We start from the raw sequence: 16228 nt of genomic DNA on the forward strand, positions 1-16228 counted from the left end.
AGGGCACAGTGAGAGGGCCACTCCCACTGACCTGGCTCCGGAAGAGAGTAACTTAAGTGCCTGACCAGACCATAGTTCCACGCTTGCAACAAGAGACGGTGCCCCCTGTGGCTAGACTGAACATCTCACAGTCCAGTCAGACTAATACAGAAGTCAAATTTAGACAGATAATACCCAAATCTAACTGCAGTTTAGGCAGAGTTCAATTTTGAAAAGCTCTTCAGGAGCCTGCCGCTACAAGTGTATAAATGGCAAAAGAGGGAGGTCAGATCATATTGGCCCCATAAAAAAAATGATGAAGGAAATCTGATTACAAAGGATGGAGGGATGACGAAGGTTTTGAATTTATTCGTCTCCTCAGTCTTCACAAGGGAAACTGGGGATTCAGTAACCAAGACTGCAATTTTTATCCTTATGACACGTCACAGGAAGCACTCTCATGGCTAACAGAGGATATAATAAGGAATAGACTTGAAAAACGTAACATTTAATAAGTCACCGGGGCCAGGTGGCTTGCACCCGAGGAGTCTTAACCACTTCATCCCTTTCTTGACCGGGCCATTTTTTTGCGATAGGGCACTGCGCTGCTTTAACTGACAATTGCGTGGTCATGCGACGCTGGTTTACATTCCTTGTAATAGGAATAAAGGACAGGGTAATAGGAATTAAAAGGACAGTGTAAAAAAAAAAAAAGTAAAATAAGAAAAAAAAAAATGTAAGCGACCTGTCACTCCGTGCTCGCACACAGAAGCAAATGCATACGTAAGTCACGCCACATATGAAAACGGTGTTCAAACCACACATGTGAGGTATCGCCACAATAATTGAAGCAAAAGCACTAGACCTTCTCTGTAACTCAAAACTGGTAACCTGTAAAAATGTTTAAATGTTGCCTATGGAGATTTTGTAAGGGTCAAAGTTTATAGCTATTCCACGAGTGGGTGCGAATTTGGACCGTGACATGTTGGGTATAATTTTTTCGCAATATAAAAAAAATTGGGCTAGCTTTACTGTCTTACCTTTTTATTTTAAAAACTGGTATTTTTTCCCCAAAGAATTGCGCTTGTAAGACCGCTGCGCAAATATGGTGTGATATTAAATATTACAACGACTGCCATTTTATTCTCTAGGGTGTCTGAGAAAAAAAGTCTGAAAAATAGGCCCAGTCCTTAAGTAGTTAATGAATCAGGTTTACATCCACTTTAATGCATTCCTTGCATTAAGGTAAAACATGTTTAGGTAGCAGTTTACCCTTTTTACCCCCCGTACACTTACCCAAGCCCTCACTTGATCCAATGCTGTGCCAGGCTGAAATGGCTCTCACAGGCTCTCATTGGCGATTGGTTCCCACTGCTGTCTGCCAAATACTATGACCAAAGATCAGTGGGAGACAAAGCTGAGCTGCACTGTTTTTGTCTATAGATACAAGTAGAACGGCTCAGGCGTGAGCTTGTTTGTGTGTCACAATAGGAAATGTCTTCCTACAGTGGCATACCAAGGATATGAGGAGCCAGGAGCGCTGGCAGGGAACCCGGAAGAGGAGGATTGGGGCTGCTCTATGCAAGTAAGTATAACCCTAGGTAAGTATAGCACTATTTATAATTTTAATTTAAAAAAAAATAGCGTTTCCAATCACTTTAACACCCAAACCTAATTTTGAAACTTTGTGTTAGTAAACCTGTACATATCATTGCAACTACTTAGTGTATCCAGGTAAATTATACCTTGTGTTTTCAGGGCAGATTGGGCTTTCATTGGTGGTAAATAGTAGTGGATATCTCCTGATTTAGTTTTATTATGAAAGGAAAACTGGGCCAAAATAATATATATATATATATATATATATATATATATATATATATATATATATATATATTTTTTGTATTATATTTGTATACCATTAACATTACCATTAACATGGTCCACCAGAAAAAACAAACAAACTGCAAAATAAATTCTCCTACCCTTGACAATCACCATGATACCTCTTATGTGTGCGTTTTTTGTTATTTGTATCTATAGTAGTGTCACAAATAGTATGCATTTTGAGCTTTTCTCTACCTAAACACACTGACTCTTAATCCCCATACACACTATAAGATTTTCTGCAGATTTTTTTCCCTCAGATTTACCAAAACCATATAATATGAGGTCAAACCTTAAGAGTTTCAATTTGTATGCATCAGGCAGGCCCTTGCACTACATGGTTTTGGTAAGTCTGATCGTGTGTATGCGGCATAACAGACACTTACGCTGACACTAGGGTTTATTTAATAAAGCTGGAGAGTGCAAAATCGGGGCTTACTTCTGCATAGAAACCAATCGGCTTCTAACCTCAGCTTGTTCAATTACGCTTTGGCAATAAAACGTAGAAGCTGATTTGTTTCTGTTTCAGTCGTTTTTATTCATTGTTTTTAAAAGAACAAAGAGAAAAGATCACTTGTCAGAGCAGCAAATAATCCTTGTGTGCTACTTACATGTAACAAAAGTGGCACTTGAAGGAGTTGTAAAGGCAGAAGGTTTTTTATCCTTATGCATTAAGATAAAAAGCCTTCTGTATGCAGCAGCCCCCCTCAGCCCCCTTAACACTTACCTAAATCCCCCTCTAGCTCCAGCAATGTTGTCGGAATGTCTCGGTCGTCCAGGACTCCCCTCCTCATTGGCTGAGACAGCAGTGCGGCGCCATTGGCTCCTGCTGCTGTCAATCACAGTCAGTCAGCCAATATGAATAGAAAGGGGGCGGGGCCGTGCTGCAGCGCCATGTCTGAATGGACACAGGGAAATGTGACTCGGCTTGGGTGCCCCCATAGCAAGCTGTTTGCTGTATGGGCACCCAACAGGAGGGAGGGGCCATGAGAGCCGAAGAGGAGGATCCAGGCTGCTCTGTGAAAATCTACAGCAACAGAGCAGGTAAGTATGCCATGTTTGCTATTTTTAATTTGAAAAAACAAGACTTTACATTCACTTTAAGCAGCCCTCAAAATTTCCACTCGCCTGCTCACATTTTGTGAGTGTAAAATAATTGAGGGTGAGTGTGGGCTGCCTCAAAAGGGGCAGGCGGAGTTGAATGGGAGCCATTCTCCCAGCGATCGCCCAGAGGAAGAAAGAGGAGAGCCGGCCATCATAGTGTGAGGATTGCCTGCTGTAACAGCTTTCATTTGAATTGCGTTGTGTGTTCCCGGCGCTTGCTGTCACACACAATCCTGCCTCCTGGCCCAGGTACTTTGATAGATGTCACATGTCCTGGCATTGGACCGGTGTTCTGTCTGTCAAAGTACCCAGGCCAGGAGGCAGGACTGTGTGTGTTGGCAATCGGCGGGAACACTGGGCAATTCAAATGAAAGCTGTTACAGTGGGCAATCGCTGCACTGTGATGATCTGCCTGGCGCTCCCCTTCCTCTCTCTTCCCCATGCACTGGTAAAGCGGCATTGATGGGCACTGATGAGGCGGAATTAATGGGCACTGGTGAGGCGGCATTAATGGGCAATGGTGAGGCGGCATTTATGGCCCCGGTGACGCGGCAATGATGGGCACTGGTGAAGCAGCATTGATAGGCACTGGTGAGGCTGCATTGATAGGCACAGGTGAGGCTGCATTGATAGGCACTGGTGAGGCTGCATTGATAGGCACTGATGATGCTGCATTAATGAGCACTGGTGAGGCAGAATTGATGGGCACTGGTGAGGCGACATTGATGGGCAGTGGTGAGGCTGCATTGATGGGCAGTGGTGAGGCTGCACTAATCAGCGCTGATAAAGTTTTTAATATTTATTTTTGTAACTTTATTCTGCATAAAACATATAGTGTAATTTAATGAGATAATTTATGAGGGCATGTTTAGGGGTGGAATTAGGGGCAGGGCAAGGTTGGAGTTGGGTGAAGCAACTGGTAGTGAGTAACCCTTAAGGCCTGGCTAGTAGCTCAGGACTTGAAATTTTGAGCCCTGCTTCAAGTATGGGGGGGGGGGGGGGACAAAAGAAGACTGTAACAATTAAATGAGATCTTCTATGAGGAACCATGGCAACACATAAACACATATAAAAAAAGGGAAGGGCAAACGACTAGCTATAAACTCCATATAAAGTACAAATACATGATGAACTCTGAGGCAGCCATCTAGCTGACCGCCTAGAGCAGGAATCTTCAAACTACAGCTCTCCAGCTGTTGTGGAACTACACATCCCGTGAGACATTGTAAAACTGTGACATTCAGACATGACTAGGCATGATGGGAATTGTAGTTCCTGACCAACTGGAGGGCTGTAGTTTGAAGACCCCTGACCTAGAGAATCATATTTATGCAAAACATAAGGACCATGAGATTAAAAAACTAAAGCGTAGCCGCTTTAAATTTGCCTGGATATCAGCTGATTCGTTTCTTGCAGAAGTGGGCCTGACTTTGCACTCTCCAGTTTTAGTAAATAATCACCTAACTGACACTAACATGAAACTTACACTGACACTACTCACTACATTATATCAGGCCCTGAACTAGTAAATATTTATTTAAAAGACACATTTTATTTTTTAGACGTGTCACCTAGGGAGGAGAAAATATGTATATTCTCCTCCTCGCCAGAGGGAAAGTCTGTTGTTTCTCCTCTTCACAAAGCAAAAACAAAACGTTTTTGGGATAGAGAGCGAAGGATCACTGTGAGCCAATTAGATGCTATCACAGCAATCATGTGATCGGAATCTGGTTCCCCAGGTCACGATCATTAGTAGAGACCCAGGGGCAATAGTCTGGCCTCTGTGCTGGGAGTGCGCAAGTGAGCGCTCTTCCAGCACAAACACTAGTACACATGTATGCGGTGCCCAGGTTTAAAGCTCTTTTCCTGGACGCTGCATACTGTATATGTGTTAGGCATGGAGGTGGTTAAAATGATTGACTAGACTCATTTATACTGTATATCACATATATGCTGTTTCTTTTAATAATTAGGTTTCTATAAATTATATTTAATCTGAGACCTTGGATCACAGTTAAAGGTTAGATCATTTGCTTTCATGCTGTGTTCCCTCCTCATTATTGTCCAGCCTGTGGTGATATTTATATTAAAGCCAGAGAGATAGATTTTTTATATAGGCCTAGCTCTGAAATATATGAGAGATTAGCGAGGCATCATTCTTTATCTCTCACAGATATAAGGTCAGTGCAGGTTAGAGTTATTATTTCCACATGACCTACCTTTAGATGAACACTTTGCCCCAGAAGCTGTGAGGCTGGGAACTTGGCACAGTGCTGCAGAGGTTGTCATGCAGGTCATGGAAACAGCCCTAATCACTGCTGTGAATGCTATCCTCATGCTGCTAAGGTCTGTATGCAGCAGCTTTCGGAAGGCCCAGCACAAGGACCATTAATCCTTCTGTCAAGAAAAGTGTATCCAATTTAATGAAAGGGTAAGGTGACTGTAAACGTCACCTTCTCTCTTATCATGGAGGCATAACACACAATTTGCGCTGGAGAAGTAAAGGCCATTGTTAATTACTACCAACCAGCACTACCCAATACTGCTGATGGGTTTTTTAACCCTGTACTTTTAGCGCACTATTGTCTTTTTTAACTTTTTAGTTTAATCTAAAAAGAGTAGAAAACATGTTAGAGTGTATGAAAAAGATATTGATGAGATTTAAGTATTTGCAGTACTAGAACTGGTTACTGTACTTTTTAGGTAAGAGGAATTTTACCAGAGGCTGATTGGCATATAAATCCTGTATAATAATAGTAATACATGTAGCGGGTGTCTCACCTCTTTAGCCCGTAATTCCGCCAAGCTGGCCTGAACAATGTACACAGGCTTTCCATCTTGAGTTAGGCCCCTTTCACACTGGGGCGGTTTTCAGGTGCTACAGCACTAAAAATAGCGCCTGTGTAGTGCCTGAAAAAAACGGCCCCTTTCATTCCAGGGTGAAAGCCAGAGGGCTTTCACACTGGAGCGGTGTGCTAGCAGGACAGTGAAAAAAGTCTTGCTAGCTGCATCTTTGGAGCGGTGAAGGAGAGGTGTATTCACTGCTCCTAAACCGCTCCTACCCATTGAAATCAATGGGGCAGCGCGGCTATACCGCCGGCAAAGCGCCGCTACAGCGGCGCTTTACAGGCGGTTTTAACCCTTTTTCGGGCGCTAGTGGGGGTTAAAACCTCCCAGCTATCGGCCGCATACCACCACTAAAATGACAGTAAAGCGCCGCTAAAAATAGTGGCGCTTTACCGCTGACCCCCACACCACCCCAGTGTCAAAGGGGCCTTAGGGAGAGCTGCCTGCTAGCAGTTGTAAGGGGGATTTTTAACCCCCCTCCTTCTTCCTGTTTTCACTCAGCCATGAAGGGAGTAAAGAGATTAGACCTGAGAGAGAGGTGCTGTCTCTCTGATAATCTCCCTGCGCAGGTGAATATCTAGGTGCATCTCCACCAATGGTCAACCGTTTCAGTGTGAGGGTACCGGTCGGGTCGCCATGAAAGCCTGCCTGTTCCAGGACATTTGCTTGAGCCCTGATCGTAGGCTTTAGTGAGAGGGCATTTCTGCCCATCTGCAGGGAACAGAGTCACTGCACTACAGAAAGAGTTATTTGAACACTGTATACATATATCATTGCCAGTAGTTAACTTGCTGACAATTGTAGTACTACAGGGATAAAGGATAAGGCTATCAATTTCTGGGACATCTGAGCCAATTATATTGTTTGCCCTGTTACCCAGGAGTTAAAGTGCACCAAAGAAAGTGTCTAGCTGAAGACACCAAAGCTTATCTTTTCTTTAAAAAGGACTGAAGCTGTTAGGGCCAATACAGATCTGCACACAAATGTTCAAGACTCTGCATATGTATTGGGTGTGTGGGACAGTTTATCTATGGAGTTAAGGCATTACTTGCTGACTTGAATAGGTGTGTAAAGTTGGGCCTGTGGTGTCAGGGGACAGTAGAGAGAAGCCTGACACAAAAGGAGTAATTTCTAGATTGTAAGCTCTAACCAGCAGGACCCTCTGATCCCTCCTGTATTGATTTGTATTGTAATACTGTCTGCCCTCATGTTGTAAAGCGCTGCACAAACTGTTGGTGCTATATAAATCCTGTATAATAATAATAATAACTCCTCCTGCCTGGACTCATAGAGTCAATTTGAGTAGAGGTAACCAATCTAAATTTGAAGTACCATATTGTGCTTTATTTAGTATTAAAGTGTGCCTCTACTCTTGGGAAATTCTCAGGTTTGGAAAGCAGATTGAGGATTTAGAGCTCTATTGTTCTTAAACCTCAGTTATTGATCTCTAGTTTACTTGACTATATACTGTTACTGTTTGTTATTCTTCCACAGAAATACTGCTGTAAAGACAATTTCTGTATTTTATTATAGCGTGTGTGTTTCTCATTAGTCATTGCACTTACACTATTGCCAAGTGTGCCAGAGGGGACTGAGGCTATTATTAGGGTTGAGAGGCAGAATAACGGAATGAACCTACTTAAGCAACCCCTTCGGGGGTATCGCTACATACACATTAATGTTTTTGTGGCATACAGTACACCTATGTAGTCCCAGTTTATGCCTAACATATTCAAGAATTTTACTTTTACTTTCACTATACCTGCCCTGCTGAGGCGCAGAGCAGGTTTACAGCACATATTTGTACAGTGTAGAAGGCAGAATAGTTGAGATTCACAACTGAAGAATGTAGTCTGACATCCATCTTCTAACTTCTTCATTCCGCCCTGGGGAGAGCTCTGGTAACTGCTGGATGACAAGCAATAATTGGGAGGCTTTAGCGGCAACAGAGGTTGGGCATTGAGTGGTAGAGAGATTACTCTGTGTGCTCCGAACCAGGCGCCCCTCACATACTGCACCCAGGGCAGCTGCTCCTCTGCAGCCCCCACCGCCTCCCCCCCCTACTTGTCCAGGCCCTGACCACCAGTATCAATTGAGTCGCAATTTGATATTCGTGTGGTTGCTTGTGTGTCCCCCCAAACTTACACTGTCTCATATGAGTAAACACTTGGGTACACCCATGTGAACGAGGCCTGTCACTTTATCGTATACATTTTTAACTCATACTCATACTCATACATACGAAACATGTTTACATACTCCAGTGCTTCAGTGCTCTGATTCTTCTTTAAGAAAAAAAAAAAAAAAAAAAAAAAAAAAAATATATATATATATATATATATATATATATATATAAAAAGTGTGGTCATCCAAAAAGTAGTCATCCTTACTGGTGAAACTAACACCCGACAGTTCCGCTTTCAGTTTTGGGAATAGGTGGTAGTCCGATGGTGTGAGATATGCAAGAGCAAGGGCAGCCATTGCCAAAGCAGATCAGTGTGGAGGCATATCATCCTGATGGAACAAGACTTCTAGCGCATACCACGTCTTTTCACCTTGATGGCAACATGCAAAGGATGAATCCAGGTTGCATAGTAGTTGTCGATTTATAGTCTGTCCTTTCTGAAACTAATGGATGAGCAGCACACCCTCAGAATCCCAGAAGACCGTTGCCATCACTTTAGCTACAGATGTAAAACTCTGAGCCTTCTTCGGTGTAGAGGAGAAGGTGTGTTTCTACTGCTTCAGCTGAGATTTGCTCTCAGGTTAGAAGTGGTGGACCCAGGTTTCATTCACAGTCACAAACCTAGCACAAAAGTTCCCTAGATCTCTCCTAAACAGCTACAGATTATACCTGGATATTATGAGTCTCGTGCGCTTTTTTAACCATGTCAGCCCCGGAAAATTTGGCTGCTCAGGGAACAGGCCATTTTTGCGATAAGGCAATGTGTCGTTTTAACTGACAATTGTGCGGTCCCCAAACAAAATTGCCTTTTTTTTCCCCACAAATCGAGCTTTCTTTTGGTGCCATTTGATCACCTCTGCGGTTTTTATTTTTTGTGCTATTAACAAAAGAAGAGCGACAATTTTGAAAAAAACACAATATCTTTTACTTATTGCTATAATAAATATCCCACATTTTTTTTTTCAAAAAAAACTAATTGTTTTCCACAGTTTAGGCTGATATGTATTCATCTACATATTTTTGTTAAAAAAAATCGGAATAAGCATATATTGATTGGTTTGCTCAAAAGTTATAGTGTCTACAAAATAGGGGATAGAGTTATGGCATTTTTATTATTATTTTTTACTAGTAATGGCGGCGTTCTGCGATTTATTTTTATTTTCTTAATCGGGACTGCGATATTGCGGCGGACAAATTGGACACTTTTGACACATTTTTGGGACCATTGACAACTATACAGTGATCAGTGCTATAAAAATGCACTGATTACTGTGAAAATGTCACTGGCAGGAAAGGGGATAACACTAGGGGGTGATCAAGGTGTTAATTGTGTTCCCTAGTGTGTGTTCTAACTATGGGGGGATGGGACTGTCTAGGAGGAGAGAGAGATCTGTGTTCATACTTAGCATGGTTCTCGCTCTGTCATGAGCGATCGCGGGTGCCCGGCAGTCATTGTACCCCCCAAGCACACTCATCGGCTCCGGGAACACGCTGCGGGCACGTCCCTGGCGAAGAAACGTAAGGTAATGTTGAATTTGCCCAGCCGAGCCAACCTGCCGCAGTAATACTGTGGCGGCTGGTCTGGAAGTGGTTAATCAGGTGTCAGCAATTGTGGGACCCATTGGGCAGAAAACTTGTGCATATCAATATTTCAGGTGAAGATGTACTAAACTGCGTTTTTTGTTGTCTCTGTTACCTTAGCAATTGTCCGGATTGTCAACTTGGTGATTTACCATTACCTCATCGTGTACATGGTTAATGTTTTCTGCGTGGTCACATCCGTAGGTGTGATAGGGCGGGGATCATCTTTAGGATATCCCATTCCCACTTCTTAACAGTGCTGTAGGATGGAGCATCCTTCCCCAACGTTTCAAGCATATCCTTGTAGATGCCTGTAGGAGTTAGGCCCTTCTGAGACAAATATTTAATGACCAGACAAATCTTCACTTGCTCCATCTTCAACTCAATTACGAGAATTGCCAACATTGCACATGGAAACCATATTTAGTGCCAAACATCTGGAAGAGTGGCTTGATGCAGTGATAAAGTTTCATATCTATGTGGTCACTCCTTCCACGTCAGCCCATTATCACTTGGAACGCCCCTCGTACAAACTCGCAAACTAGAGAAAAGAGAAACGGTTTCCCATTTCCTTTAGGATTCCTTTGAACGTCCCTTGTACTCTTGCTTAAAGTGTAACCAAAGACAAAACTTGTTTTAGTTTTGAAAGGGATTGAGAGGGATTACAACACCTATCGTGTTTTTTTTCTGTTTGTGTCCCCAGTATTGAGATTCGCCCTCTCTATTTGTGGTGACAGTTATCACAGAGAGTGAATGTAATAGAACAGGAATAGCAGGGAAATCTTCTAATGGATACACTAGTTCTGGTAACCTTGATGACAGCCAAGGATCCCTCACTTTGGAAGGACTTCCTCTCACTTCCTGTTGTGGCTATGGGAAAGAATGTGAAGTGAAATCTCCCCAGTGGAAAACAGATCGTAAAAAAGAAAACTAAAAGGGGTTGTAACCCTGTCTTATGCTAGCCAAAAAAAAAATGTTTTTCCTTTAGTTCTACTCTAATTCGGCTTTTCATCACCAGAGGTTACAGAAGTGAAAAGAAAAGGTGCTGCCATTTGTATCCCTACTGCCCTTGGCATTGGCCCATGAATACCACTTTGGAAAATACAGACCTGAGTTTCATTCCTTATACTACAATGGCAGGAGGTTTAAAAGTGCACCATCTGCATTCTCCTGCTGTATTCAGTAGGTGCAACTATCACAACACCACAATCTCTGAACTGTTTCAAGCTAGTGAGGAAATAATATCTGCATAAAACAGATATTAACATGTTGAATTAGTCAATCCTTTCTGTGACTTTGAGTGGAAGGATCAGACTTTTAATTTGAGACATGAAATGGACCATAGTAAACTGATACGAAAGAATCTTGTGAATTCTAGCAGATAAATAAAATCATTCAGCAGCTCTACAGAAGTTATTTATTCAAAACTGATTTAATCTAACATTTCTTTTAGTGCTAATGTATCTAGAGGTTTGGATTTGTATGTTACTTTTAAACCTTTTAGGTTACTATGACACCAGAGCTTGATATTTGTATGCAAGATAATTTAAAATATTCCACATGCTACAAATTCTAATTATACTTTGTGTTATTGTTGTTGCAGCATGACACCCAGTGGGCACAATCCAAGTGCACTATGTGTACATGTAAGCATGGCAAGGTATCGTGTGCCTCCAAACCTTGTCCCAAGACACACTGCAATGAAGGAGAAGTGGGAATAGTGGCTCCAGGAGAATGCTGTCCTGTATGTTTCGGGACTGGAGGTTTGTACCATGTTTTGTATAGTTCTATATTAGAGCCTAGCTTAAAAAAGGTAAACAAATTCTACATTTGGAAAAGTTCTATCTGTTACTATGGTTAGTAAAAACAAGCACAGCAAGGCTTACAAAAAAAAAGGAACCGATAATTTGTTATTTAAGAAGTGTTAAAGTGGAACTAAAGTAAAAAAAAAAATACTGTGAGCAGACAGGCTATTTATTGCAGACAAGACATGTTATATCTCTTATGCAGTAAAACAAACTTACCTGCGAATTTGCAGTCTTCTTTAGAATGTATGCTTAGCTGTGGATTCCCAGCTCAGCATACATTCTTGGCACACCTTGGTGCTGGAAAGCATGAACTCCTGTGCACATTTCTTTCTGACCAATCAAGACCCCAGACAAAGTGGGGGAGAATATGTTGGCACTGACGAGTATTTAGTTGCGCTGTAGTTCCATTTTAATACAGAACATAAAAATGTTGTCTCCTATTGACCAAGAGAGAAAAACAAGAAGAAAGGGAAGGAAATTTGATAGGTTGCCACCAATAACCCCTGAAAAGAGGATATAAGTAATAGAGTTATGTGTTCCCAAATGGGCTAACTGTGCGTTAAACCCATACAGATCTAGCCCATAAATATATACAAAATGTGTAACTCCACATAGGTGACAGCATACTGATAAAGTGTACTGGGTTGGATGATATGAGGGATACAATAGTAAGTCTTGATCTCTACATGTTTCACCAAAGATGGCTTCTTTATGTTAAAAGACATCTAGTACTCACATGTAAAGAGTGAAAAAAAAGGCGCAGGGATTCCAGGCCTATTAACCAAAAAAAAGCAATCCAGAATATTAGAGAACGGCATAACTCTAATCGACTTTTTCTGCAACTAGTGTATGTGAATGGGGTCTAATCAAATTTGAATGACGATATCTGCTTCAATCTATTTTACTGCATGCAGGGAAAAAACAAGGTTTGATTTAATTTGATTTCAGTTATCTTTTTTACATTGCGGTAGGTTTATATATTTCTTTTTAAAAACGATATATATATTTTGTATGTGTATTTATTTGTCTTTGTTTTACAAATACACTTTTAATTTTCAATACACTACACGTGATATCGCTTTACAAGTTTTTTTTTAAATTGGTAAAATGCTGACATGTACCGTTTAAGAGTTATGAAAGCAGCATTACTTGGATCTTCAATGTAAATTGCATAATGGCACAGCACTGTATGAATTGAACATCAGTGTACGGTTTTACTGGATAGATACAGTGATAATTGCAGCTATGCAAAAGTATATTCTTGCGTTTATCCAAGGACATGTAGCAAGTGCACCATTGTGATGTATCCCTGCTTTTGTTCAGTTACTTTAGTACTACTTTAGTACTACAGGCCCATGAAAGCAACGGATTTCATTCAGCACAGTTTAAAGGCTAAGTTCACTTTTTTTTTCTAAATTCCAGCTTCCCTATGTAACAATATACCATTAATGTACCTCCATTACAGAAAAGAAAAAACTTTCTTTATATTATATTCTAGGGCATATCCTTATCTCAACCTCGAGGTAAAGAAAAATCCTCCATTATTTACTGGTATTTGGAACAGCAAAACCTGCCTCCCCTTCTCCTTCACGAGATTACTCCTGCCCAGCTCTGTACTCACCTGCAATCATTGTCAGTGAGCACTGTTCTTCTTGAATACACAACCAGTGTGTTCATCTACTCATCAGTTGTTTAGTACCTTCTTTTTGCATAGATTGTTCATTTATCAGAGTGTGCAGAAGCTGAGTGATCACATAACAACAGATGTGGAGCAGAGCTTTAGTACTGAAAACAGAAGTGTGCCCCTGGAAGTCTGTAAAGCTCACCATACACCATACAATCTGATTGTAAAATTTCCTTTAGAGAAGAAGGGAGAAGAAAGTGTAGTCTCTGTCTCAGGGGTAAAGAGTCCTTCAGGTGTCATGTAACATCAGGGATGCAAGCTTAATTTGGTGGAGGGCAGAGTAGGGGAAGGAGGAAGTGCCAGTTGAGGTATCTGTTAGGGGATCTAGAGGTACATTAAAGTCGCCTCCTAAAGTTACAAGACTGGATTGAAAGAGCGTGAGTGTCGCAATGACCTCCTGCAGAAATGCGACTTGTCTAGAGTTGGGGCAGTATACATTAGCTAACGTCACAGGCCTATTTCTCCACAAGCCCTTCAGGGAAATAAATCTACCCTCTGGATGTAATAGTTGGTCCTTAATTTCAAAAGATACGCTTTAGAGAGCAGTCAGGGCAGGTGGCATGATAAGCCATGAGAAAGTGGTCATTATGGAAGCATGGGTCTGATCCCAATTTAAAGTGTGTTTCTTGAATAAAAAGGATTTGTGCCCTAAGGCGGTGTGCTTCTGCAAGGACACTGTTGCGTTTTTCAGGGAAAAAAAGGGAGCGGAGGGAAGAAAAATTTAAAGAGAACGAGCAAGGAACACAGAATAATTTCCGGATGTGTAGACATGCCTGCTATTCCAGCTGATTAGACAGGATAGGGGTAATATTGGCATGTGGGAAGGGTAAGCTAGAAACTTTCAAAGGGGAGCCTGCCACTCTGAGGTGGGATAGGGATAGGGGTCTAACACAGGAGTAGTAAATAGTATTGACAAACTAGAGCTAACCTACAAGAAAATAGTTACGTACAAAACAGCTGTAGCAAGTCAAAGTGAGGTGGGTCAGAAGGGAGATTTCTCTAGTAAGTACAGGTTCCATTTCTAGTCCACCCATATTATAAGAGATAAAGGAGCATGCTGTAGATAAGACTAAGTAGTTCTGACTGCTACAGGATCTGTTTCCTTCTGAATCTCCTCAGTAGAAAGGTATGTGCTAAAGAGCAATGACCTCCATGCCACTTGTCCTGGTCTAGCCGGGATTCCCCCTTAGCTGTCTGAAGTTTGGATCACTTGTTCCCATAACTTGCGTACATACGACCGGACTTTTCAGCGGACTTGGTCCAGTGGACTGGAATCCGTGGGACAATTCGATCATGTGTGGGCTCCAGCGGACTTTTTCTTTCCAAAAGTCCGGCGGACCGAGAAATAAAACTTGCTTCAAATCTTTCCGACGGACTCGAGTCCGGTCGAAAAATCCGGTCATCTGTGTGCTAGTCCGATGGACTAAAACCGATGCTAGGGCAGCTATTGGCTACTGGCTATGAACTTCCTTATTCTATGTCATCATGTTCGAATCCGTCTGACTTTTGGAGTGAGTGACCAAATCCGTTCGTTTGAAAGTCTGGCGGACCTCAGCTGCAAAGTCCGTCGGATTGTCCATCGCACCAAGTTCGTTGAAAAGTACGGTCGTGTGTACGCGGCATAAGTGTTACTCATTGTACATAAGTAATGATAAAGCATAACTGGAGAGCAAAACAACTATCTAAGCAACGTCAGCTCACAAAGGTGGGTATTCTTAGGCTTGACCCAGCTGGTGGGTGGGTCACAGATATACCATAATTATTGTATTTATTTTATACTAAAATCAGGGGGAAATCATGGGTGCGTGTTATACGCCGATCCCCCGCCGTTCCTAACCTTCTCTGCCGCTCTCGGCGGCATTCAGATATTTTCAGGCGTTCTCAGGTATATTCGGTTTTGGCTATTTTCGGCCGTTCTCGGCTATTTTCGGCCACATTTGGGCATTCTCGGTGGCTTTCGGAAAGCCGAAAGCCGCCGCGAACGGCCGAGTGCAGCCGAAAATTGGCGAGAAGGGCCAAAAATAGCAGAGAACAGCCAAGTGCGGCCGAAAATACCCGAAAGCCGCCGAGAACGAGCGCCGCCGAGATACACAGGACATCCGCTCTGTATCTTGGCGGCGCAATTTTTAAAATGGCAAAGACACTAACAAGCCTGCAAACGACTGACAAGGCTGCAATTGACTGACAAGGCTGCAATGGAAGGCTGCAATGGAAGGCTGCAATGCAAGGCTGCAAATGACTGACAAGGCTGCAGATGACTGACAAGGCTGCAATGCAAGGCTGCAAATGACACTGATAAGGCTGCATTGATGGGCATTTAAATGTAAGTTTTTTCCTTAACCACTTTCAGACCGGACCATTTTGCTGGTAAATGACCAGAGGTCTTTTTACACTTTGGCACTGCGCTGCTTTAACTGGTAATTGCGCGGTCATGCAATGTTGTACCCAAACAAAATTTGCGTCCTTTTCTTCCCACAAATAGAGCTTTCTTTTGATGGTATTTGATTGCCTCTGCGATTTTTATTTTTTGCGATATAAACGTAAAAAGACCGCAAATTTTGAAAAAAAATGATATTTTCTACTTTTTGTTATTAGAAAAATCCAATAAACTCAATTTTAGTCATACATTTAGGCCAAAATGTATTCAGCCACATGTCTTTGGTAAAAAAAAAGTCAATAATTGTATATTTATTGGTTTGCGCAAAAGTTGTCACATCTACAAACTAAGGTACGTTTTCTGGAATTTACGCAGCTTTTAGTTTACGACTGCCTTTCTCATTTCTTGAGGTGCTAAAATGGCAGGGCAGTACAAAACCCCCCCAAATGACCCCATTTTGGAAAGTAGACCCCCTAAGGAAATTGATAAGAGGCATGTTGAGCCCATTGAATATTTTATATTTTTGCCTCAAGTGATTGAATAATGACAAAAAAAAAATTTTTTTTTTTTTTACACAAAGTTGTCACTAAATGATATATTGCTCATGCATGCCATGGGCATATGTGAAATGACACCCCAAAATAAATTCTGCTGCTTCTCCTGAGTACGGGGATACCACATATGTGGGACTTTTTGGGAGCCTAGCCGCGTACGGGGCCCCGAAAACCAAGCACCGCCTTCAGGCTTTCTAAAGGCGTAAATTTTTGAGTTCACTT

At 41.9% G+C, this 16228-nt stretch overlaps 1 protein-coding gene across 1 annotated transcript in view; it reads left to right on the forward strand.

The window, feature by feature from the left end:
- FRAS1 (Fraser extracellular matrix complex subunit 1) overlaps window positions 1-16228 on the forward strand; it is a 708831-nt gene that overhangs the window by 216174 nt on the left and 476429 nt on the right. The window contains exon 5 of the mRNA XM_077476089.1: window positions 11187-11346. Coding sequence (XP_077332215.1) covers window positions 11187-11346 — 160 coding nt within the window. The remainder of the gene's footprint in view (window positions 1-11186; window positions 11347-16228) is intronic.

The sequence above is a fragment of the Lithobates pipiens genome, unplaced genomic scaffold (assembly GCF_037356315.1).
Source record: "Lithobates pipiens isolate NorthernLeopardFrog02 unplaced genomic scaffold, aLitPip1_a1.2 Scaffold_13, whole genome shotgun sequence".
Lineage (NCBI taxonomy): Eukaryota > Metazoa > Chordata > Amphibia > Anura > Ranidae > Lithobates > Lithobates pipiens.